Below are 25,171 nucleotides of genomic sequence, written 5' to 3'. Positions count from 1 at the left end.
GGTGGCAAAGACTCAGACGTGACTGAGCTACTAACACTTTCACTTTCACCATACTTTTAGTGGCCTCTTGCTTTAAATGAGGCTTTGAATTAGTTGATTTCAAAGATTTCTTCCTCTAGTTAGTAATTTCTTTGCAAGCTTATTGTTTTTAAAACTTTCCTTTTGTAGTTTATTAGTTCAAAAGCAAGTAGGTATTATAGGGATAAACTGTAATTTTAAAATCACTGAGTCTTTTGTTAAGTGATACTGATCCACACAAAAATTTGCACTTATATGTTTATAGCAGGTTTATTGTTATAATTGCCAAAACTTTTAAGAAACATAGATGTCTTCAACAGGTAAATGGATAAACTACAGCATATTGATAGACTGAAATGTTACTTAGCAATAAAAAGAATGAGCTGTCAAGTCATAAAAAGATATGAATGAAACTTCAGTGCACATTTCACAGTATAAGAAGCCCGTCTGAAAATATTACTTTATGATTCTATCTATATAACATTCTGAAAAAGACAAAATATATAGAGACAGTAAAGAGATCAGTTATTTTCTGGGGGATTGAAAAGAAGAAAGAGGAGTTATTAAGTGGAGTGCAATGGGTTTTGAAGGCAGTAAAACTATCCTTGTGTGATACTGTAATAAATAGTGGGTTCATGACACTATACATTTGTCATAAGCCATAGAACTGTGCAATACAAAGAGGGAACCCTAATGTAAACCCTGTGGACTTTAGTTAAAAATGATATATCTACATTGGTTCATCACGGTCGTAACAAATTTACCACACTGATGTAAGATATTAATATTAATGGAAAAACTGTATGGCGTGGGAGGATGGTGAGTAGGAGAGGAGAATGCAGAAACTCTTATTTTCTGTACAGCTTTTCAGTAAATCTAAAACTTATTTTAAAAACTAAAATCTGTTAATTAAAAGATACTAATGCCTGAGAAAAAGGTTAAAGTATTGAGTATACCAAGTAATCGAATAACTAAAAGTGATATCTAAGTAAAGTAACAAAATAACATTATTTGAATATGTTTCTTTTTATTGTTAATACTGCCCTTGTCTGCCTTTTTTTTTTCTTTTAACAATACCTGTAGTCTTTTCTGTTCCTATGTTTATTTTTATTTTCTTTTTGGTCGTTTCTATTAGGTGTACTAGCCCTATCTTGGTACCCACCTGATTTGAATGATGAGAATGGAGAACCTACTGATAACTTGGTGCCAACTATTTTGGATAAAGCTCATAAATATAATCTGAAGGTATTTAATTTATTTTATTGAGATATAATATTAGATTAGTTCAAGGTGTTCAGCATAATGATTTGATATATGTATATATTGTGAAATAATTGTCACAATTAGTCTAGTTAACTTTTATCCCCACACATAGTGCTGTTTTTTTTTTTGTCTGTTTGCTATGATGAGGATTTTTAAGTTGTATTCTTTTAGCAAGTTTTAAATATACCATGCAGTATTATTAACTATAGTTATGAAGCTGTACTTTACATCCTGGAAGCTTACTTGTTTTATAACTGGAAGTTTATGCCTTTTAACTATCTTCACACACTTTACCCACCCCCTGTCTCAAGCAGTCACAAACCTGTTCTCTGTATCTATGAGTTGGTTGTTTTATGTTTTGTGTGCACGTGTGTGTGTGTGTGTGTGTGTGTGATTGCTGTTTTGTTTTTGATTCTGTATATAAGCGAGATCGTATGGTTTTTGTCTTTCTCTGACAGACTTATTTCACTTAGCATAACACCCTCAGGGTTAATTCATGTTGTCACTAGTGGCAACATTTCCTGGTTTGTTTGTTTGTTTGTTTTTGACTGAATAATATAATATTTGTGTGTGTGTGTGTGTATACACACACCATTTTTTGTTATTCATCATTATGGATGCTTCCAGCATAAGCACTTCCATTTCCTGGGTATTATAAATAATGATGCAGATGTATTTTCAAGTTAGTGCTTTTGCTTCCTTTGGATAAGTACCCAGAAGGAGAATTGCAGGATAGCATATTTCTATTTTTAATTATTTCAAGAAGCTCCATACTATTTTCATAGTGGCTTCATCAATTTATATTCCCACCAAAGTGAACAAGTGTTCCCTTTTCTTCTCATGGTCACTAACAGTTCTTATTTCTTAATTTTTGATAATAGCTATTCGTACAGGTATAAGGCACTATCTCAGTGTGGTTTTGATTGGCATTTCCCTGATGATTAGTGACGTTGAGCACCTTTTCAAGTACCTGTTGGCTCTCTGTATATGTTTCTAGGGAGAATGTCTATTCAGAAGTGATGCACGTTTTTCAAAGCGTTTGTTTGTTTTTTGCTAATGTGTTAATAGGACTCATTTATATATTTTGGATATTAACATTTTTTCAGATACACAGTTTGCAGGTATGTTCTCCCATTTGTTATATTACCTTTTCATTTGTTAGTGGCTTCCTTTGCTGTACAGAAGCTCTGTAGTTTGATGTAGTGTCATTTGTTTATTTTCACTTTTGTTGTTTTTGGTTTTGGTGTCAAATCCAAAAAAGTCACAGCCAACACTAGTTTCAGGGAGCTTACCACCTTTGTTTTCTTCTAAAAATTTTATGTTTTCAGATGTTATGCTTAAGACTTTAGTCCATTTTTAGATATTTTTTGTGTATAGTGTAAGGTGGTTCTGTTTCATTCTTTTGCATGTGGCTGTTCAGTTTTTCCAATGCTATTTATTGAAGAGACTGTCCTTTCCCTATTGTATATTCTTAGCTCCTTTGTTGCAAATTAGTTGACCACAGGTGCCTGGATTTATTTCTGGGCTCTGCATTCTATTCCATTGATCTATGTATTTTTATGACAATACCAAACTATTCTGATTACTATAGTTCTGTAATATAGTTTGAAATGAAGTATGGTGCCTCCAACATCATTCCTTTTTCTCAAGATTGCTTTGGCTTTAGATGGCACCCCACCCCAGTACTCTTGCCTGGAAAATCCCATGGATGGAGGAGCCTGGTAGGCTGCAGTCCATGGGGTCGCTAGGAGTTGGACACGACTGAGCAACTTCACTTTCACTTTTCACATTCATGCATTGGAGGAGGAAATGGCAACCCACTCCAGTGTTCTTGCCTGGAGAATCCCAGGGACGGCGGGACCTGGTGGGCTGCCGTCTTTGGGGTCGCACAGAGTCAGACACGACTGAAGTGACTTAGCAGCAGCAGTAGCAGTAGGGTCTTTTGTGGTTGCATACAAATTTTAGAATTGTTTGTTCTATTTCTGTGAAAAATGCCTTTAGTATCTCATTGAATCTATAAATTGCTTTTGGTAATATGGATATTTTAATAATATTAACTCTTCCAATCCACGAGTGTGGGATATCTTAACATCTACTTGTGTTTTTTTAATGTCTGTCATTAACATATAGTTTTCAGGGTACAGATCATTCACCTCCTCTGTTAAGCTTATTTCTAGGTAGCTTATTCCTTCTGATGCAGTGATAAGTGGAATTGTTTCATGAATTTATCTTTCTTCATTCATTCTTAGTGAAATGTAAGAGATTTTTGTATATTGATTTTTATATCCTGCAAGTTTACTGAATTTGTTCGTTTAAAGTTTTTCAGTGAAGTCTTAAGAGTTTTCAGGATGTCACATGTTGTTGTCTGTAAATAGAGACAACGTATTGTTGTCTGTAAATAGAGACAACACAGTTTCTATTTTTCTCCTTCTTTTCTGAATTTGATGCCTTTCATTTGTTGTGTTGTTACATTATTGCTCTGGCTATGAATTCCAGTGCTGTATTGAATAAAAGTGGTGAGAGTAGGTATCCCCGAGTTGTTGCTGATCATGGAGAAAAAAACGTTCGGCTTTTCTCCCTTGAGTCTGATTTTAGCTGCAGTATTGTGATATGCGGCCATTATTTTGTTGAAGTACTTTTTCTCTATACTCACTTTGTTGAGAGTTTGTATCATGAATGGGTGTTGAATTTTGTTGAATGCTTTTTTTCTGCTTTTTTTGAGATGCTCATATGAATTATATGGTTAATTTTGTGAATGTGTATCACATTGATTTGAGGGTGTCAATTCATCCTTGCATCCTGGAAATAAATCCCACTTGATCACAATGTATGATCCTTTTGTTGTATGTTGAATTCAGCTTATTAATATTTGTTGAGAATTTTTGCATCTCTGTTCATCAGGGTTATTGGCTTTTAATTATCTTTTATTGTGGTGTCCTGACTGCTTTTAGTATCAGCATATTGCTTGTCCCATATAATGAGTTTGGAGGTATTCCCTTCTCTTCAAATTTTTGGAAGAATTTGATAGGATTAGTATTAATTCTTCTTTGAATATTTGGTAGAGTTCACCAGTTAAGCTGTCTGATGCTGGGTTTTGTTTGTTGGAGATTTTTGATTACTGATTATTTCCTTTTAAGTTACCTACCAGTCTGTTCAAATTTTTCTGTTTCTTAATGATTTAGTCTTGGAAGGTTGTATTTCTAGAAATATATCTATTTGTGATGTCTGTGGAGTATTAAAGTCCTCTGTTATTATTGTGTGGCTGTTTTACTCTTTAGGTCTGTTAATATTTGTATTTATATTTAGATGCTCCTATGTTAGGTGCTAACATATTTACAAATGTTCTATCCTCTTATTATATTGATCCCTTTATCACTATGTAATGACCTCTTTCTCCTCTGTCTCTTATTATAGTCTTTGTTTTATGTTCTACTTTATCTCTTATAAGTGTTGCCACTACAGCTTTCTCTTGGTTTCCAAGAGTGTGGGGTATATTTTTCCATCCCTTTGTTTTCAGTCTGTGTGTGTTTGTACACACATGTTTGTACATTTGTGAGAATATCGTGGGTAAGATAAAGATGACTTTTTATTATTGATAGGTATGGAGTTCTTGCCATTTTGTTAATAATTTTATAGCTCTTTTATAATTTCTTTTTTTTTTTTCTTTCTACTTTTCTTGCTACTCTTGTGATTTGATGATTTTCTGTCGTGGCATTCTTAAATTCTATATTCTTTATCTTTTGTGTCCCTACTCTAGGTTTTGCTCTATAGTTACCATAAGGCCTACATAAAACAATTTATATTTATAATAGTCTATTTTAAGTTGACAACAAATTAACTTTGGTAACAGTTTAAAGCTCTATGTTTTTACTTACTCATATTTTATATTTTTGAAGTCTTCATTTACATCATCTTACCTTGCTTATTCACTGACAATTACTGTGCTTATAATTATTTTTACTGTTTGTCTTTTAACCTTCATGCTAGCACTTTATAGAAGTGATTAATCTTGTTTACATTAGCTTTTTCTAATTTTACTATATTTTAATTTTTACCAGTGAGGTTTATATGTTTATATTTTTTCCTTGTTTCATCTTCAAAAGTCCCTTTAACATTTCTTGTAGGACTGGACTATTGGTCATTACTCTTACGTTTTATTTTTCTGGACAACTTTTTAAATCTCTTTCAACTCTGAGTGATAACTTTGTTATGCAGAGTATTCTTTTTTGGCTGTTTAATTTTTTTCAGAGCTTTAAAATACCATGCCCTTCTATATTTTTTCAACTAGAAAATATGCTAATAGTCTTATAGGGGTTCCCTTTTATATAAGAGGTTTTTCTCTTGCTTCTTCAAAGAGTCTGTCTGTCCTTTAACTTTTGACAATTTATTTGTATTATATATTAGTGTGGGTCTTCTTAAATTCATCTTGGTTGAAACTTTCAGGCCAGACTTTGGGCAGCAGCTTTTAAGTTATACATAGACACCTCTTTCCATGGACATCTGGGAGATGGACCTTTCACTCTGCTCTCTGTGTACGGAGTCCTGCATGATAGTTAAGAACCATTTCTTCCTTTGTGTCATCCAAATAGATCCATGAACTCAAGACCCACCAGCCACTAGAGCCAGGCATCAAGGGTTATTTCTTCTGGACAGCAACCACAGAAGTTGGTGCACCAAATATGGGCAGAAGCTCCTTTCTCAGAGGTTACCAGTGACCTGGGGCTGGGCACGGGGTCTTTGTGAAGTTGATGTCCAGTTCGTTCCCAAGATTGCAGCTGGCCCTAGACTTGTGTTTAATTTGACGCCCTCCCCTCAGGCCAAATCTATGAAAATAGGACAATAGTCCTCTTTCACAGAAAGACTGGATGCCTGTCTGTTACCTCTCTGCTTTGTCCACTGAGTTGTTGCTGCTTATGTTCTCTTTCTCCACTTGTTTCAGTCCTCCGGGGCTGACAAATGCTAACCACTGTGACAGCCAGAGCCAGATGATCAAGGTAGTACCTCCTTAGCTGCCGCAGCAAAAACCAAGCCACCAGACATGTGCACAAGTTTCTTTCTGGGAGATACTGGTGACCTGGAGTGAGATGGAAGAGGACACCAGCGTGGCTCTTGCCAGCCTTTTTGGTCTTTGGAGAGTATTCAGTAAGCTTCTAGGTATGCCCTAAATTAGATGCCTGCCACTTAAACTGAAGCTTTAATATAAGTGTCTAAGTCTCTTTTACAGAAAGACTAGGCAATTTTAATCGTCTGTCTTTTTGCTGGGCCTTGGGTGTTGGCATAGAGAATCCTCTTGAACTGTCTATGTAATTTTTCTGAGTTCGCTATAGCCTCGTGTGTATCATGGACACGAGCCTTGTTAACTATCAGAGTGAAATGTTTTAGGTGTTTGTTGCTCAGGTGCAGGTCTGAAAAGCTGGGGTACCAGATATAGAGTTCAAATTGTTTGCTCCTCAAAAAGAAGCTCAAGAGTTGTGTGTTTTCCTCCTATTTGTGGGTCTCCATACCAGGAGTGGAGTTTATAGTTAGATTGTGACTCAGCCTCTCCTACCCATTTCAGTATCAGTCTTTTTATTTTTTTCACTAGTATGTAGGAGTCACTCAGCTAGTTTTTGGATTTCTTTCAGAGAAAATTGTTCCTTGTATAGTTGTAGATTCGGTGTGTCCCTGGTAGGAGGTAAGTTATGAATCCCCCTACATTGCTATCAAGAACTAGAACTTCTAAAGGTATTTTATTATCAAATTATTGACAATTTGGTAATAAAATATTCATGGATTATTCTTTGGGATATGAGGAGAGTAATTGCAATTTTTGTAGTAGTCATTTTAATTAAAACTTGATGTGAAAATAATGGCTTAGAATCTTTTATAATAATATATTTTCTCATGAAAAATTTCTGAGTTCCAAACCTCATCTAGAGTATAATTTGCTAATGTTCCATTCTATTAAAATTTTTCTGTATATGTTCTATTTTCATTATGGCAGAAAAGAGAGAATTGCAGTGTTCTTTTATAAAGCTAATGAAATGACAACCCACTCCCAATATTCTTGCCTAGAGAATCCGATGGACAGAGGAGCCTGGCAGGCTACAGTCAATGGGGTCACAAGAGTTGGACACGACTGAGTGACTAAACCATCTAGTGAGATTTACATATCTAAGTGTCTTGGATGTCAAAGATTTACTAAAAATAAATTTTGTTAACCATATGAGTTTAAATATTTCTAAGATAGAAAACAAACTACTGTCTAAAAATCTGTCAAAATTGGATTTTAATTTAAACCTTGTATACACATACATACATGTATGTACACACACACACAGACACACTCATACACTCATGTACCTAAAAAATGCAGGTGAAAGTCTGAAGGCAGTTATAAGATCAAGTATATTCTACCCATATAGTAAGATGTGTTACAACTGTGGGAAAATTTCATTTATTTCAGAAATTAATGAATCATGGAAGCAAATAGAAGTAATAATTAAAAGGATTTTGAATAGCACTACAAAGGAAATTTTTACAATGAATAGCAAGAGAATAGAAATTATTTTTAAAATCCAAGGATGCTTTTCAAAAATTGGTTGTGTAGTAGTTAGCAACATTAATCTTAATAAATTCACAAAAAAACATAACCATACAGGCTGCATTCTCTGTCCATATTCAGTTCAACTGAACATTAAAAGTAATGCCAAAATAAACATTTCATTAATCATTTAGTTGCTAAGTTGTGTTGGACTCTTTGATCCCATGGACTGTAGCCTGCCAGGCTCCTCTGTCTGTGGGATTTCCCAGGCAAGAATATACTGGAGTGGGTTGCCATTTCCTTCTCCAGGGGATCTTTCTGATGCAGGGATTGAACTGGGGTCTCTGCATTGCAGGCAGATTCTTTACTGTCTGAGCCACCAAGGAAGCCCTCAAACATTTTTTTCAACTTTTTAGTATAAAATTGTCTAAAATTTTAATTATAACATTATAACTGAAAATAACACTTCTTTTAAAGTAAAGATCAGAAGTGAAAATTTAGGATGATATAAAAATAGACAGCACTAAGATTATCAATACCAATGTGGGACATGGATGATGAAATAAATGAAAATTACAAGGAGGGATTAATAAGGATGACATAAGCCATTAATTAAATAAATACAAGACCTTCAAAATCGGTAGCCTTGATAAATTATTTTTCCGCTTTGGGGAAGAATAAAATAAACCACTAGCAAGATTAGAAAAAAAAGGAAAAATAGACAAAACATAATATCAAAACTTGAAAGGGAATACTAGACCTATAGAGATAGAAGTGCATTTAAGATTGTATATTGCCACATTTAAAATATGGGCTCCCCTGCTGGCTCAGATGGTAAAGAATCTGCCTGCAATGCAGGAGACCCAGGTTCGATCCCTGGGTTGGGAAGATCACCTGGAGAAGGAAACAGCAACCCATTCCAGTGTCCTTGCCTGGACAATTCCATGGACAAAGGAGCCTGGTGGGCTACGTCCCTGGGGTCTTAAGAGTCGGACACGACTAAGTGACCAACACTTCCATATTTAAAATATATAAAAAATGAATAGTATTCTTGGAAAACACAAAGTTTATTTTTTTGCAGAGAGAAGTTTAAAAAAATCTAAATTGACTTGTATCCTGGAAAACTTTTATTGAATGTACGTCTTCCTCAAATACCAGATCTTATCTAGCAGTTCTGTTCAACCTTTCAGAACCAGTTGATGCTTGTTGTAGTGAAATACTGTGGAAGGTTTTCTCATTATCTACTGCTTTATAACAAATTACCTCAAAACTCGGCAGTTTAAAATAACAAAGACTTTGTATCTCGCAGTTTTTAAAGATCAGAAATCCGGAAGTGGTTTAGCCTGGTGAGTCTGGTTCAGGATTTCTTAGAAGGTTGTAATCAAGCTGTTGGCTGGTAGTATAGTTATCTGAAGCTAGAGGATCTATTTCCAAGTTTTCTTATGTGGTAGTTGATATACCTTAGTTTCTTTTAGCTGTTGGAAATGAGACTCAGTCCTTTTTTTTTTTTTTTTTAATTAAAGTGTAGTTGATTTACAATTTTTCAGTATATGAGACATAGTTTGTGGACAGCCTCTCCACAAGACTCCCTATGTCTCCTTATGGTTGCTGGCTTCTCCCATAATGATGGCTTGAGAGAGTTCCATGTAGAAGGTGCAGTGTTTTGTGATCTAATTGAGGAAGTGATTGTCACGTATGCCCTATTTTATTGGTTTTTCTGCTGATAAACCTGTCCTCATACAGTGTGCAAGGCAAATGCACAGGTTTTGAAATATCAGGAGTTGGGGATCATCGGTGGCCATGTTGGAGACTGGTTACCAAGGAAGACTTGCAAATTTAATCTATAATGATAACACAATTCTGATTCCAAAAATAAACAAGGATAGCACAAGAAATTTATAGAGTGACCTCATTAATGAAAATATATGCAAAATTTCCAAAGAAAACTTAGAAGTGTTTATTAACAAGAATCTATGAGTGGATTCAGGAGTATGAAATCTTAATCCAAACCGCCTGCATTCAGTCCTAGTTCAACCACTTACTAGCTTTGCTTCAGTTTCCCCATTTCTCAATGGAAAAAGTAACAAAATCTATTAATACCTTACATAGGGTAATACATGGGAAACAGTTACTGGCACATGTTAAGTAAATCAAGTTTTATTGATTATTTAAAGGAGACATGATTATCTTGATATTAAACTTTTGAGGGAATTAAAACTCTTTACTGATAGAATTAATAACCAACATTCTTTAACTTGATAAAGGATATTCTTTAGTAACCTATATCAAACACCATATTTAATGGATAAACATTAATGCTCAGTAAACCACAATCAGTCAAGAATGCCCTCGATAGTCAATGTCACTTAATATTATAATAGAAAGTCTGAACAAAGTGGTTTAACCTAAGTATAAAAATGTTTTCTAAGTAAAATTTTCATTTTTGTACATGGAAAATATTTACAATACCTGTGAATATACTAGATTTAATGAGTCTAGTAAGGTAACTAGAACCAAAGAAATATGCAAGTCAATAGGATTCATATATTACAAGAGAAAATATGGGAAAAACTACATTGAGAATAACATTAGCAGTAGATGCACAAAGATTTGTTAGCATTTTATTGAAGGAAATGAAAGATTTACATAAATGGGAAAACATGAATTTTATGGAAAGATTCAAAAGTAACCATTCTCTCTAACATTTGTATTTCATTTTCAATATAATTTATAAATTAAATGCAATCCCAGATAAAAGTTTCAGTGAGATTTTAAATGAAGAATTTGGCAGGCTATTCCAAAGTTTATAAATGTTAGGAAAGTATTTATTAAACATTTAAAACTTGTCTTCCCAGATACTAAAGTGTGTTTTAAAATGACAGAAATTAAGAGTATGGCATTAGCATCAGTATACACACAGAGATCAGTGAAAATAATAGAGTCATTTTATATGAGAATCTAACGTAATTCAAGAATCATTGAGAGTGAGGTGTAAAAGGAATGTTTATTAATGATCTTAACTTCATGATACTGGTTTAGTGTTTTGAATTATCTACCCTGCTGTTTTGTGTCCTTGGGCATTAATTTACACGTCTAATAATTCTACTTCTCAAATTGTTCTTTGTTTAAGTTTATTCTTTTTCAATGCAGTGTGTTTGCAAATCTTACTGAAAACATGAATTGGAATATCTTTTAACCAGAGACTTATGTGCCCTGAGGTTGTTCTCACTCTTAAAAACTTCTTGCAGTTTATATAGCTAAATGGAACATAGGCTGATTTGTCCAATACAGTACAATACAATAATTGAGTAAGTTCTTTTAAGAGATAATATGGATCCCAGTTGAAATATTAATGTCCAAATTAAAATGTGGAAAATTAGTCTTAATATTCTTTTTGCAGCTTAAAGACTCGGTAGCTACTGGGGAATATAAGTGGAACTCTAGAGAAAGAGAAATAGCTAAATAGGCAAGAATTTTTTATTCCTGTCAATGAAGGCTCCTACTTTATAATCCTGAAGGTAAGGAAGCATCTCTTAAATTAGCTGACTGGCAAGAGCTGTCATATGCCATGTCCTCAGTTTCTTTCAGTGAGCTCTTATTGGTGCTTGAAATCTGTGAGTAAACGGACATCAGGTCTGAGTCTGGATGGTTAGTGGTGTAGTGTTAGTCGCTCAGTCGTGTCCAACTCTTTGCGATCCCGTGGACTGTAGTCTGCCAGGCTCCTCTGTCCATGGGATTCTTCAGGCAAGATTACTGGAGTGGATTGCCATTCCCTTCTCCAGAGGATCTTCCCAACCCAGGGACTAAACCTGGATCTCCAACATTGCAGGCAGATTCTTTACCATTTGAGCTACAGGGAAGTCCGTCGATTCTGGACAAACATGATTTATTTTCCATAAAACAGATCCAAAGGCCACTTTTTTTGTCCAGGCTCTACTGTTATCCTGGGAGATGGGAAGTAAGAAGCCGCCACAGTTCAAGAGAGCTGGCAATTTTAGTACTTTCAGGACATTCTTAAAGGTAAAGTGAAATGTTCTGATGCATGAAGATAGCTGGCAAGAGTACTGGAGTAGGGTGCCATCGCCTTCTCTGAGATAGCTGACTAGTTCTATTTAAAGCCTCTGTGCAGAAGGAGAATGTGGCCAAGAGGTGTGGTCACCAGCATACTTAATTTCTCTGTGCTTCAGATTGTGTATGTCATGATCAGAAAAATGTGGAACCAGTCAGGGTAATAATTTGCAAAAATTTTAGAAACATTTCTTGGCCTTGTGTCTGGTGATGAACTCTATCCAGTACCAAAAAATAGACTAGGAATCACGAGACTGGAGTTCTTGTCCCAGCTGAGTACTCTGGAATCTTCAATTACTTACTTCATCTTTTTGGCTTATCTGCTTCATTTGTAGAATGACAGGATGAAGTGATAAGATGGTTTTATTTATTATACTTTTGTGTGATTTCTGTTGTGTTGACGTTCACCATCAACATTTTTTATAATTTGATGAAAATTTTGTTTGTAGTAAAATTTTGTTTCTGTAAAGAGTGAAAAGCTTTGCTTCCAAATAGGAGGGAAAGTTAATGTTTTATTAATGATAATAATTTACTAGAATAACTGAAACTTCTAAGGCAATATGATACAAATAGAAGAATTATAGTATTATGAGTTCTGTGCTGATAAACTTGGATCTAAATTCACATAACTGTTCACACCTGAAACCTTAAATGTAAAATAAATGGGTTCATTATTAACACTTTTTGCCTGCTAATCTTTAAGGAAATAATCTGCCCTTTCCCCCAATTTGATTAGTATAGATTTACTTCACCCTTTTCCCCCCAAAATGACCCTTCAATTTATCAATGATTTTACTTTTAAAATATTCTAATGATTATATCATCTACTTCATTCTTGATTAATGGGCTTCTCATTCTTTGCTTGAGTTTGTTTTACTCTATTTTTTGAGATGAAAATGTTTTTATTTTCATTCTTTGTTTGTTTAGGAATAGAGAGTTTTTAAGGAATTAGCCTCACAGTTAAGCTTTTGTCATAGCTCAGTAGTTTTGATTACATAATGCTTTAATATTCATCTCTAAATACATTGTGATTGCAATTTTGATTTATTAACTTCAACTGGAAGTCATTTAGTGAGTGCCTTTTAAGTCATAAGAAAAATGAAAATGTTTGACAATAATAAAAATGTTATTCTACATTATATTTTGCAAATGTACACTAATTTCTTTTGGAAGAGTAATTGAGTAAAAGTGAAAGTCGCTCAATACTGAAATGTAAATCATGATTTTTCAAAAAGATTTAGAGATCTGCTCTTTTATATACTTGCCTGCATATTCACTAGAACAAGTATTATAGCAGTTTTAACTGTCATTGAGTAGTCTGGTTTTGCAGAGACTATAAATTTCACAGCTGGGTATTTACCACTGTATCATTAATAACGCAGCAGTGAAATAATCTTTTGATGAAGCACAATAGATAGTTTTGATAGGTTTTCAACAACTATTCCTGTTTTCCTTCTTTTCTATGGGAAGAGCAAATATACCTCTCATCCCATTGATGTTGGGCTTGGCCTGATGGCTTGCTTTGACTAATGAGATGTTAAAAAAGTCATGTATACCATGTCTGAGCAGTAGTAGTATGTGTTTCCATGGTTGTGTTCCTCTTCCATGCGAGCAGCATGCCCCACATGCTCCTTCTGTCTGGGACCCAGAATGACAGACATGGAGCAAAACTGAACTTGATCCATAGTCTGGAACAAAACCAGCATAGCCAGCGCATAGACCTATGTGTAGTAAACAAATGTTTGTCTTTGAAGACACTCAGATTGTGGGTTGTTATTACTATAAAACATCATTACCTTAAACCTGACTGAATTAAATTATCCAACTAGGTAAAAGAAAATCAGAATTATAGGGGAAAGAACTAACTCAGCCACTGGTGATGTTCTCGCATTTAAATAAATTTATTTTAAAAGAGCAAGTTTTTTTTTAAATAAAATCATATTTTAAAAGAGCAAGTTTTTTCTACTTTATATAGAAATCATATTTCTTACACTATTGACTTATCACCATCCATTATTTATTTGACCTATTGCTTGAGAGTCATCATAATGTCTGCTACTCAGGTTTCTGCAGATTTTTGACCATGTGAAACTTAAAATTATGAGTATTACATCTATGGTTCTTTTCTAAAAGATTTTTCAGTTTCATTTGGAAAACATTTTACTGTTTATGACCTTGTTTTTTTTTTTTTTTTTTTTACCTTATTGCTCTTTATATAATAAAGTGAATTTATGGTGAAAACTTGATGAATGTTACCTAAATGGGGTATGTAAATGGCATACCTAGAAATTAATTTGATGGTTGTCTGTTTCATGGAAATCATTCAGGGTCTGCTATGTGGCAGGTGCTGTTGGAGATTCTGGTAGTACTAAGAAAGGTATTCTCCTTGTACTTGAGACCTTGCAATCTCTTGGTGGTCAGAGACAAACACAAGTAATTGGAGGAGGAGTACGATGGCAGCACGTAAGAGTAGGAAGATCTGCCTCATTCTAACTGCATTGGGGGATGGAGGGTGTGCAGGAGTGAAGCAGGTTTAGAGGACTTTGAGAAGCAGAAAAGCATATCAGATTTTTGCTTTTTTTTTTTTTAATTTTACTGAGGTATAATTGACATAAAATTGTGTAAGTTTAAAATTGTAACATTTATTTCTATTGTAATATCACTGTCATTGATAGCTAATACCTCTCTATCATGACACACAATTATCATTTCTTCTCATGATAACAGTTAAGATCTAGTTTCTTAGCAAGTTTGCTGTAATACAGTTTTGTTGTTTATAATTATGGTTAGATTAGATCTCCATAACTTAATTATCTACTGGCTGCAAGTATATATTCTTAGTGAAAGTGAAAAGTGAAAGTTGCTCATTTGTCTCCGACTCTTTGTGACCCCATGTACTGTACAGTCCAGGTAATTCTCTAGGCCAGAATACTGGAGTGGGTAGCCTTTCGCTTCTCCAGGGGATCTTCCCAACCCAGGGATTGAACCCAGGTCTCCTGCATTGCAGGCAGATTCTTTATACCAGCTGAGCCACAAGGGAATCCCAAGAATACTAGAGTGGGTAGCCTATCCCTTCTCCAGCAGATCTTCCCAACCCAGGAATTGAACCAGGGTCTCCTGCATTGCAGGTGAATTCTTTACCAACTGAGCTATCAGGGAAGCCCAAATATATTCTTAAACACCATCTATTTCATTCCCCCACCTCCCAGCCTCTGGTAACCACCATTCCTCTCTGAGTTTTCAAGTTCATTTTATTTTGGATTCCACTATAAGAGATACATAAAATACTTGTCTTTCATTGTTGGGTCTGTCTCACATCATGATATTAATGTTCATCCACGTAAACAAATGACAGCATTTCCTTTTTTCTCATGACTGAATATATTTTCATGGTGTGTGTGTGCACACATTTTATTTATTCATTTTTTCATTGATAACTCTTAAATTTTCATTGGAGTATAGTTGATTTATACTGCTGTGTTAGTTTCAGGTGTACACATGTCCACTCTTTTTTTAGGTTCTTTTCCCATATAGGTCATTACACAGTATTAAATGAGAGTTCCCTGTGCTAAACAGTAGGTTCTTACCACCTTTCTGTTTTATATATAGTAGTTTGTGTATGCCAATCCTGCTGCTGCTGCTGCTGCTGCTAAGTCACTTCAGCCATGTCCGACTCTGTGCGACCCCATAGATGGCAGCCCACCAGGCTCCCCCGTCCCTGGGATTCTCCAGGCAAGGACACTGGAGTGGGTTGCCATTTCCTTCTCCAGTGCATGAAAGTGAAAAGTGAAAGTGAAGTCACTCAGTCGTGTCTGATTCTTAGTCTCCCAATTTATCCCTCCCCCTCATATACCATGTAACCATGTTAGCTTTCTACATCTGTGATTCTGTTTTGTAAATAAGTTCTCCTGTACTTTTTTTTCAGATTACACATATAAATGACATCATATATTTGTCTATTAGTATGTCTGACTTACTACACTCAGTGTGACAATCTCTTGGTCCATCCATGTTGCTGCAAATGGCATTATTTTGCTTTGTTTTGTTTTTTATGGTTGAGTAATATACCATTGTATATATTAATATGCACCACATCTTTATCCATTCCTCTGTTGATGGACATTTAGGTGGCTTGCATATCCTGACTATTGTTAGCAGAGCTGCAGTGAACATTGGGGTGCATGTGTCTTTTCAAATGATGATTTTCCTACAGTATATGTCTAAAAGTGGGATTACTGGGTCATATGGTAGCTCTGTTTTTAATTTTTTAGGGAACCTCCATACTGTGCTCTGTAGTGGCCGTACCAATTTACTTTCCCCTCAATAGTGTAGGAGGGTTCTTTTTCCCCTACACCCTCTCCAGAATTTATTTTGTATAGATTTTTTGATGATGGCCATTCTAAGCAATGTGATGTGATACTTCATTGTAGTTTTGGCTTGCATTTCTCTCAGTTAGCAATGTTGAACATCTTTTCATGTGTGTTTTGGCCATCTGTATGCCTTCTTGGAGATACATCTGTTTAAATCTTCTACCCATTATTTCAGTTGGGTTTTTTTATATTGAGTTGCATGAGCTGTTTGTGTATTTTGGAGATTAATCCCTTTTTGACTTTGTTCTTTTGTCTCAAGATTGGCTATTCAGGGTCTTTTGTGGTTCTATACAAGTCTGAGGATTATTTTTTCTATTTTTGTGAAAAATGACATTGTATTCTGATGCAATTTGTGTTGAATCTGTAATTAGTTTGGGGCAGTATTGACATTTTAACAGTATTAACTCTTCCAGTTCATGAACTCAGTCTCCTTAAATATTATGGTCATTTCCTGGTTCAGTCTTGGAATGATTCTAGGAAAGTGTACACTTCTTCTAGGTTATCTGATTTTTCTGGCTTATAATTATTCCTGGTAGTCTCTTTTCACATGTATTTCTGTACTGTCAGTTATAATTTATTCTCTTTCACTTCTGATTTTTTTTGTCTTTTGTTTTCTTAGTTGTGTTTGAGTGATGTAGTTTCATTCTTGTGTATTCTGTCCAGCCCTTTGAAAAGCACCCAGATTTTACATAAAAGAAACCCATTTGCTAATTTTAAAAGCATTGGTCTGAGAGGCAAAGGCCTGCTAGGATATTCTGTGGGGAAAGAGCCAGGAGGTCTCTGTTTTACCCTCTACGTACTAAAACCAGCAGGGCAGGTGCCATCCTTGCGCTCCACACCTACCTCACTCCAGGAAGTGGGCGGCATCACTGGGGTCTCCCTCTGTCATGACCCAGAGCACAGTATTTCTAACACTATTTTATAATACCGTTTATTGAAGACTGTCCTTTACCCATTGTATGTTTTTGGCTCCTTTGTTATAGATTACTTGACTGTATGTGCGTGGATTCTTGACCTTTTAATTATAATATGTCCTGGTGTGGTTTTCTTTGGGCTCATTGTATTTGGCATTCTTGGGCTTCTTTGACCTGGATGTATTTTCTTCCTTGGGTTAGGGGTTTTTTCAGTTACCCCCTCTCCCAATAAGTTTTCTGTGCCTTTCTCTATTTCCACTCTTTATAGGATAACATCAAGTAAGCATTCACATGGTAAGTGTCCCAGAAGTCCCTTAATTTGTCTTCCCTGTTTGTCATGCTTTGTGCTGCTCAGATTGGGTAAGAGCCTCTTGCCCTTTTTTTCTGCTTCTAGTCTGCTGTTGAACCTCTCTAGTGTGTTTATCAGTACAGCTATTATATTCTTCAGCGCTGTGACCTCTAATATTTTCTCTTTGTTGCATTTTCACTGTGTTCAACCTTTCTTCTCCCCTTGAATTTGGTTAGCATTTTTATTACCATTACTTTCAGCTCTTATCAGGTTACTTACTTATCTCGGGCTCTTTAAAGTTTGTTTTATTTTTCTGAGGTTTTATCTTAATGTTCTTTCATTTGGAGCATATTCCTCCAAATACAGTTCTTCATTTTGCTTGACTCTCTGTATTAGTTTCTGTGCATTTAATAACACACTCACCTTTCTCTGTCTTGAAGCACTGACCTTGTATATAAGATGAATCGTATCATTTAATACTTCCCTAACTGTCTCAAACCTTTGTGGTTGTTTAAGCAGCCTATTTTGTTTTTAATAGCTCCTAATAGTTGATGAAAGTGAAAGAGGAGAGCGAAAAAGTTGGCTTAAAGTTCAACATGCAGAAAACTAAGATCATGGCATCTGGTCCCATCACTTCATGGGAAATAGATGGGGAAACAGTGGAAACAGTGTCAGACTTTATTTTTTGGGGCTCTAAAATCACTGCAGATGGTGATTGCAGCCATGAAATTAAAAGACGCTTACTCCTTGGAAGAAAAGTTATGACCAACCTAGATAGCATATTAAAAAGTAGAGATATTACTTTGCCAACAAAGGTCTATGTAGTCAAGGCTATGATTTTTCCAGTGGTCATGTATGGATGTGAAAGTTGGACTGTGAAAAAAGCTGAGCACTGAAGAATTGATGCTTTTGAACTGGGGTGCTGGAGAAGACTCTTATGAGTCCCTTGGACTGCAAGGAGATCCAACCAGTCCATCCTAAAGGAGATTAGTCCTGGGTGTTCACTGGAAGGACTGATGCTGGGGCTGAAACTCCAATACTTTGGCCGCCTCATGCAAAGAGTTGACTCATTGGAAAAGACCCTTATGCTGGAAGGGATTGGGGGCAGGAGGAGAAGGAGACGACAGAGGATGAGATGGCTGGATGGCATCACCGATTCGATGCACGTGAGTTTGGGTGGACTCCGGGAGTTGGTGATGGACATGGAGGCCTGGTGTGCTGCGATTCATGGGGTCACAAAGAGTCACTGAGTGACTGAACCGAACTGAACTGAATAGTTAAAGGTATGCCAAGACCAGTATCCTTTAGGTGCTACCTGAAAGCCTTCTGTTGACTGTGGCTGATTGAAAGTCAGACCCTCAGGCAGCAGGTTTTAAAAAGTATGAATATATTCAATCTTATAGGACCACAATGTAAGCTCCCCTGGCCTCCAGATCCAGGTGATCAACAGGTGTTCCTTCATGGCACCTGCAAAATCTAGGTCACAGGGCATGTAGAAGCTCCTCTCTTGGAAATACTGTGCTCTGGAGCATGACAGAGGGAGACCCCAGTAATGCCACGCACTACCTGGAGTGAGGCGGGTGGAGCTCAAGGATGGCACCTGCTGGCTTTAGTAAGCAGAGGGTGGACAGAGACCTCCTGCCTCTTTCCACATAGAATATCCCAGCAGGCCTTTGCCTCTAAGACCATTGCTTTTAAAATTAGAAAATGGGTTTCTTTTACATAAAATCTGGGGACTTTTCAATAGGGATGCTTTTGCACTGGTCCCTGGACTGAATGAGACTGCACACAAGCCCTTTAAGAGCTACATCCCTTTGGATAGTCAAAGCCGATATCTTGGGGACTCATCTTTCATGTGCTGGTCTTAGAAATTGGTATGCCAGATGTGGGATACAAACTGTTTATTCCTCAGGGAGAAGCTCTGGGTTTTGAGTTCCCTCTGGATTGTATGTCACTACTGGGGATGGGGTTTATGACGAGATTCTGTCTCAGCCTTTCCTACCTGCTTTGGTTTGATTTCCCTCTCATTTACCACATGTGATGAGGTCACTCCAGCAGGTTCTTTCTAGAGGAAGCTGTAGATTTGGTTTGTCTGTGGAGGGAGGTAAGTCAGAATCTCCTTCATCACCCTCTTGAAGCAGAACCATTTTATTTTTCCTAACAGAACAGAGATCTAGTTATTTCAATAATATTATACAGTAAAACTGTAAAGAAACAAAAATATTTGATCACTGAAATTATCTGAATTTTGTAAACGAGAAAGTTAACAATAATCATAAGTACAATGAATTGTAAAGATATGTTGATATGAAGGAAAATAACCAGAAGAAACACAAAAAATAATTTTAAAATACAACATCCCAATTGTAACAGCACATGGAAACTTTTCCATAAACAACTTGGTCATTTTTCAGTCCTGTTTAAATTTACATTCTGAAATTGATATTCCACTATAGTTTCACCTGCATGTAGTGTCTTTTTCATCCCTCCACTTTGAGTCTCTGTGCATCCTTAAAGCTTAACTGAGTCTCTTGATAACACACCACACAGTTTGGTCGTATTTCTTTATCCATCCAGTCACTATGTACCTTTTGACTGGTGAATTCAATATATTTACATTCAGAGTAATTATTACATATAGTCTTATTGATTGCATTCTGGTTTTGTATTGTCATTATTTCTTTTTCTCTTATCTCTTTCTGCCTACATTTGTAAATTGGTTATTTTTCATGGTGATAAGCTCTTTTATCCTCCTCTTGTCGATATACTCTAAATTTTTGCTTTGTGGTTATCAAGGAAGGTTATATAAAACATCTCTTAGATATAACAGTGCATTTTAGGTTTATAGAAACTTATCTATAACCTTGTAAGTTATCCAATATTTTGCTCCTCCCTTTTGTATACTGATGTTACAATATACCTCTTTTCAGTTTAGTTGAGTAGCTCCATCATGTCCAACTCTTTGCGACCGCGTGAATTGCAGCACGCCAGGCCTCCCTGTCCATCACCAACTCCCGAAGTTTACTTAGACTCATGTCCATCGAGTCACTGATGCCATCCAGCCATCTCATCCTCTTTTGTCCCCTTCTCCTCCTGCCCCTAATCCCTCCCAGCATCAGAATCTTTTCCAATGAGTCAACTCTTCGCATGAGGTGGCCAAACTATTGGAATTTCAGCTTCAGCATCAGTCCTTCCAATGAACACCCAGGACTGATCTCCTTTAGGATGGACTGGTTGGATCTCCTTGCAGTCCAAGGGACTCTTAAGAGTCTTCTCCAACACCACAGTTCAAAAGCATCAATTCTTTGGCGCTCAGCTTTCTTCACAGTCCAACTCTCACATCCATACATGACCACTGGAAAAACCACAGCTTTGACTAGACGGACCTTTGTTGGCAAAATAATGTCTCTGCTTTTCAATATGCTATCTAGGTTGGTCATAACTTTCCTTCCAAGGAGTAAGTGTCTTTTAATTTCATGGCTGCAATCACCATCTGCAGTGATTTTGGAGCCCCAAAAAATAAAGTCTGACACTGTTTCCACTGTTTCCCCTGTTTCCCCATCTATTTCCCATGAAGTGATGGGACTGGATGCCATGATCTTTGTTTTCTGAATGTTGAGCCTTAAGCCAACTTTTTCACTTTCCTCTTTCACTTTCATCGGGAGGCTTTTTAGTTCCTCTTCACTTTCTGCCATAAGGATGGTGTCATCTGCATACCTGAGGTTATTCATATTTCTCCCGGCAGTCTTGATTCCAGCTTGTGCTTCTTCCAGCCCAGCGTTTCTCATGATGTACTCTGCATATAAGTTAAATAAGCAGGGTGACAATATACAGCCTTGACGTACTTCTTCTCCTATTTGGAACCAGTCTGTTGTGCCTTGTCCAGTTCTAACTGTTGCTTCCTGACCTGCATATAGGTTTCTCAAGAGGCAGGTCAGGTGGTCTGGTATTCCCATCTCTTTCAGAATTTTCCACAGTTTATTGTGATCCACACAGTCAAAGGCTTTGGCATAGTCAATAAAGCAGAAGTCGATGTTTTCCTGGAACTCTCTTGCTTTTTTGATGATCCAGCAGATGTTGGCAATTTGACCTATGGTTCTTCTGCCTTTTCTAAAACCAGCTTGAACATCTAGAAGTTCACAGTTCACATATTGCTGAAGCCTGGCTTGGAGAATTTTGAGCATTACTTTACTAGCATGTGAGATGAGTGCAATTGTGCAGTAGTTTGAGCATTCTTTGGCATTGCCTTTCTTTGGGATTGGAATGAAAACTGACCTTTTCCAGTCCTGTGGCCACTGCTGAGTTTTCCAAATTTGCTGGCATATTGAGTGCAGCACTTTCACAGCATCATCTTTCAGAATTTGGAATAGCTCAACTGGAATTCCATCACCTCTACTAGCTTTGTTCATAGTGATGCTTTCTAAGGCCCACTTGACTTCACATTCCAGGATTTCTAGCTCTAGGTCAGTGATCACACCATCGTGATTATCTGGGTCATGAAGATCTTTTTTGTACAGTTCTTCTGTGTATTCTTGCCACCTCTTCTTAATATCTTCTGCTTCTGTTAGGTCCATACCATTTCTGTCCTTTATCGAGTCCATCTTTGCATGAAATGTTGCCTCAGTATCTCTAATTTTCTTGAAGAGATCTCTAGTCATTTCCATTCTGTCTTTTTCCTCTATTTTTTGTAGTGATCACTGTGGAAGACTTTCTCTCTTCTTGCTATTCTTTAGAACTCTGCATTCAGATGCTTATATCTTTCCTTTTCTCCTTTGCTTTTTGCTTCCCTTCTTTTCACAGCTATTTGTAAGTCCTCCTGAGACCGCCATTTTGCTTTTTTGCATTTCTTTTCCATGGGGATGGCCTTGATCCCTGTTTCCTGTACAGTGTGACGAATCTCAATCCATAGTTCATCAGGCACTCTGCCTATCAGATCTAGTCCCTTAAATCTATTTCTCACTTCTACTGTATAGTCATATGGGATTTGATTTAAGTCATACTTTAATGGTCTAGTGGTTTTCCCTACTGTCTTTAATTTAAGTCTGATTTTGGCAATAAGGAGTTCATGATCTGAGCCACAGTCAGCTCCTGGTCTTGTTTTTGCTGACTGTATAGAGCTTTTCCATCTTTGGCTGCAAAGAATATAATCAGTCTGATTTCAGTGTTGACCATCTGGTGATGTCCATGTGTAGAGTCTTCTCTTGCATTGTTGGAAGAGGGTGTTTGCTATGACCAGTGCATTCTCTTGGCAAAACTCTATTAAGCCTTTGCTCTGCTTCATTCCATATTCCAAGGCCAAATTTGCCTGTTACTCCAGGTGTTTCTTGACTTCCTACTTTTTCATTCCAGTCCCCTATAATGAAAAGGACATCTGTTTTGGGTGTTAGTTCTAAAGGGTCTTGTAGGTCTTCATAGAACCGTTCAACTTCAGCTTTACTGGTTGGGGCATAGACTTGGATTACTGTGATATTGAATGGTTTGCCTTTGAACAGAGATCATTCTGTTGTTTTTGAGATTGCATCCAAGTACTGCATTTCGGACTCTTTTGTTGACCATGATGTCTACTCTACTTCTTCCAAGGGATTCCTGCCCGCAGTAGTAGATATAATGGTCATCTGAGTTAAACTCACCCATTTCAGTCCATTTTAGTTCGCTGATTCCTAGAATGTCGACATTCACTCTTGCCATCTCCTGTTTGACCACTTCCAATTTGCCTTGATTCGTGGACCTAACATTCCAGGTTCCTATGCAATATTGCTCTTTACAGCATCGGACCTTGCTTCTATGACCAGTCACGTCCACAGCTGGCTATAGTTTTTGCTTTGGCTCCATCCCATCATTCTTTCTGGAGTTATTTCTCCACTGATCTCCAGTAGCATATTGGGCACCTACCAACCTGGGAAGTTCCTTTCAGTATCCTATCATTTTGCATTTTCATACTGTTCATGGGGTTCTCCAGGCAAGAATACTGAAGTGGTTTGCCATTCCCCTCTCCAGTGGACCACATTGAACCAGGTCTCCCACATTGTAGGCAGACGCTTTACCATCTGAGCCACCAGAGAAGTTTTACCTCTTTTATTGTATATTTATTAACAACTTATAGTAGTTATTTTTCCTACTTTCATTTAACCTTTAGACTATAGTTGAGTGATTGTGTGGCATCTCAGTTAAGTCCAACTCTTAACCCCATGGACTGTAGGCTGCCAGAATACTCTGTTCATGGGATTTCCCAGGGAGGAATACTGGAATGGGTTGCCATTTCCTTCTCCAGGGATCTTCCCAACCCAGGAATTGAACTTGTATCTCTTGCATCTCCAGCATTGGCAGGCGGGTTCTTAACCACTGGAGCCACCTGGGAATCAGTTAACACATTATTGACTGGGGGATTTCTACAGAAACTAATGCCTATGGCCTTTAATACATTTCCAGACAATAATATGTTAACGCACCATCCTACTACAGAGTTACAATGTTTTAAGTCTAATTGTGTATTTCTCATCTTTACCAGAGTACTGTGTAATTTTTTGTTATTTTTTAGCTTGAAGAACTCCTTTCAGCATTTCTTGCAAGGCAGATTCAGTGGTGGTGAACTCCCTCAAATTTTGTTTATTCTGGAAGGGCCTTTACTTATCTTTTCTAGCTGAAGAATAACTTTGCTCGATAAAGTATTCTTGGTTGGCCATTTTTATCTTTCAGTTCTTCAAATATGTCATTCCACTGCCCTGAGGCCTAGAGTTTCTACAGATAAATCTTCTGATAGCCTAATGGCAGTGCACTGTAGGGTTCATGCTTTTTTTTTTTTTTACTGCTTATCTTTTAATATCTTGGAGACTGTCTTTTTGTGTGGAGATAATAATTGATGCTTTTGAACTGTGGTGTTGGAGAAGACTCTTGAGAGTCCCTTGGACTGCAAGGAGATCCAACCAGTCCATTCTGAAGGAGATCAGCCCTGGGATTTCTTTGGAAGGAATGATGCTAAAGCTGAAACTCCAGTACTTCGGCCACCTCATGTGAAGAGTTGACTCATTGGAAAAGACTCTGATGCTGGGAGGGATTGGGGGCAGGAGGAGAAGGGGACGACAGAGGATGAGATGGCTGGATGGCATCACTGACTCGATGGACGTGAGTCTGAGTGAACTCCGGGAGTTGGTGATGGACAGGGAGGCCTGGCGTGCTGCTATTCATGGGGTCGCAAAGAGTCAGACATGACTGAGCTGAATAGAATAATCTACTAGCTTTGTGGACTTGTATATCCAAGTCTTTCCTCAGATTTTTGAAGTTCTCATCTATTATTTCTTTAACTCCCTGACCCTGCCTTCTGTGTCTGGAATCCCATTTATCCTGACATTTTTCAGGATATATGGATGCATATCTGTAGATCATGTAGGCTTTCTTTGATCTTTTCTCTTTTTTCTCTTTCAGTTCTCTCTTCTCCTTTATGTGATTTCAAAATTTTCCTCCAAGTCAGTCATTCTATCTTCATGTTCTCTGCCCTGCTAAATATTCTCTGTACTGCATGCTATCTAGTTCTAGAATTTTTGTTTGATTCTTTTGAAAACTTCAGTCTCTCTAATAAAGAATTGTTTTATTCACATATTTTATTCATGATTTTATTGAATTGTCTTGAGTTTTCTTATAACCTGTTGATTAACATCTGTTTTCAACTCTATCAGATAGTTTGCAGTATTCTGTGCCTCTGAGTTTGACCACTAGAAATAGATAATTT

The 25,171-nt window shown here is 36.8% G+C and overlaps 1 protein-coding gene across 1 annotated transcript in view; it reads left to right on the top strand.

Moving 5' to 3' along the window:
* Positions 1-25,171, top strand: part of MANEA (mannosidase endo-alpha) — an 81,309-nt gene that overhangs the window by 45,038 nt on the left and 11,100 nt on the right. The window contains exon 3 of the mRNA XM_027551377.1: positions 1,154-1,263. Coding sequence (XP_027407178.1) covers positions 1,154-1,263 — 110 coding nt within the window. The remainder of the gene's footprint in view (positions 1-1,153; positions 1,264-25,171) is intronic.

This window comes from Bos indicus x Bos taurus, chromosome 9, assembly GCF_003369695.1.
Source record: "Bos indicus x Bos taurus breed Angus x Brahman F1 hybrid chromosome 9, Bos_hybrid_MaternalHap_v2.0, whole genome shotgun sequence".
NCBI lineage: Eukaryota > Metazoa > Chordata > Mammalia > Artiodactyla > Bovidae > Bos > Bos indicus x Bos taurus.
This window is presented reverse-complemented; position numbering and strand designations above follow the sequence as displayed.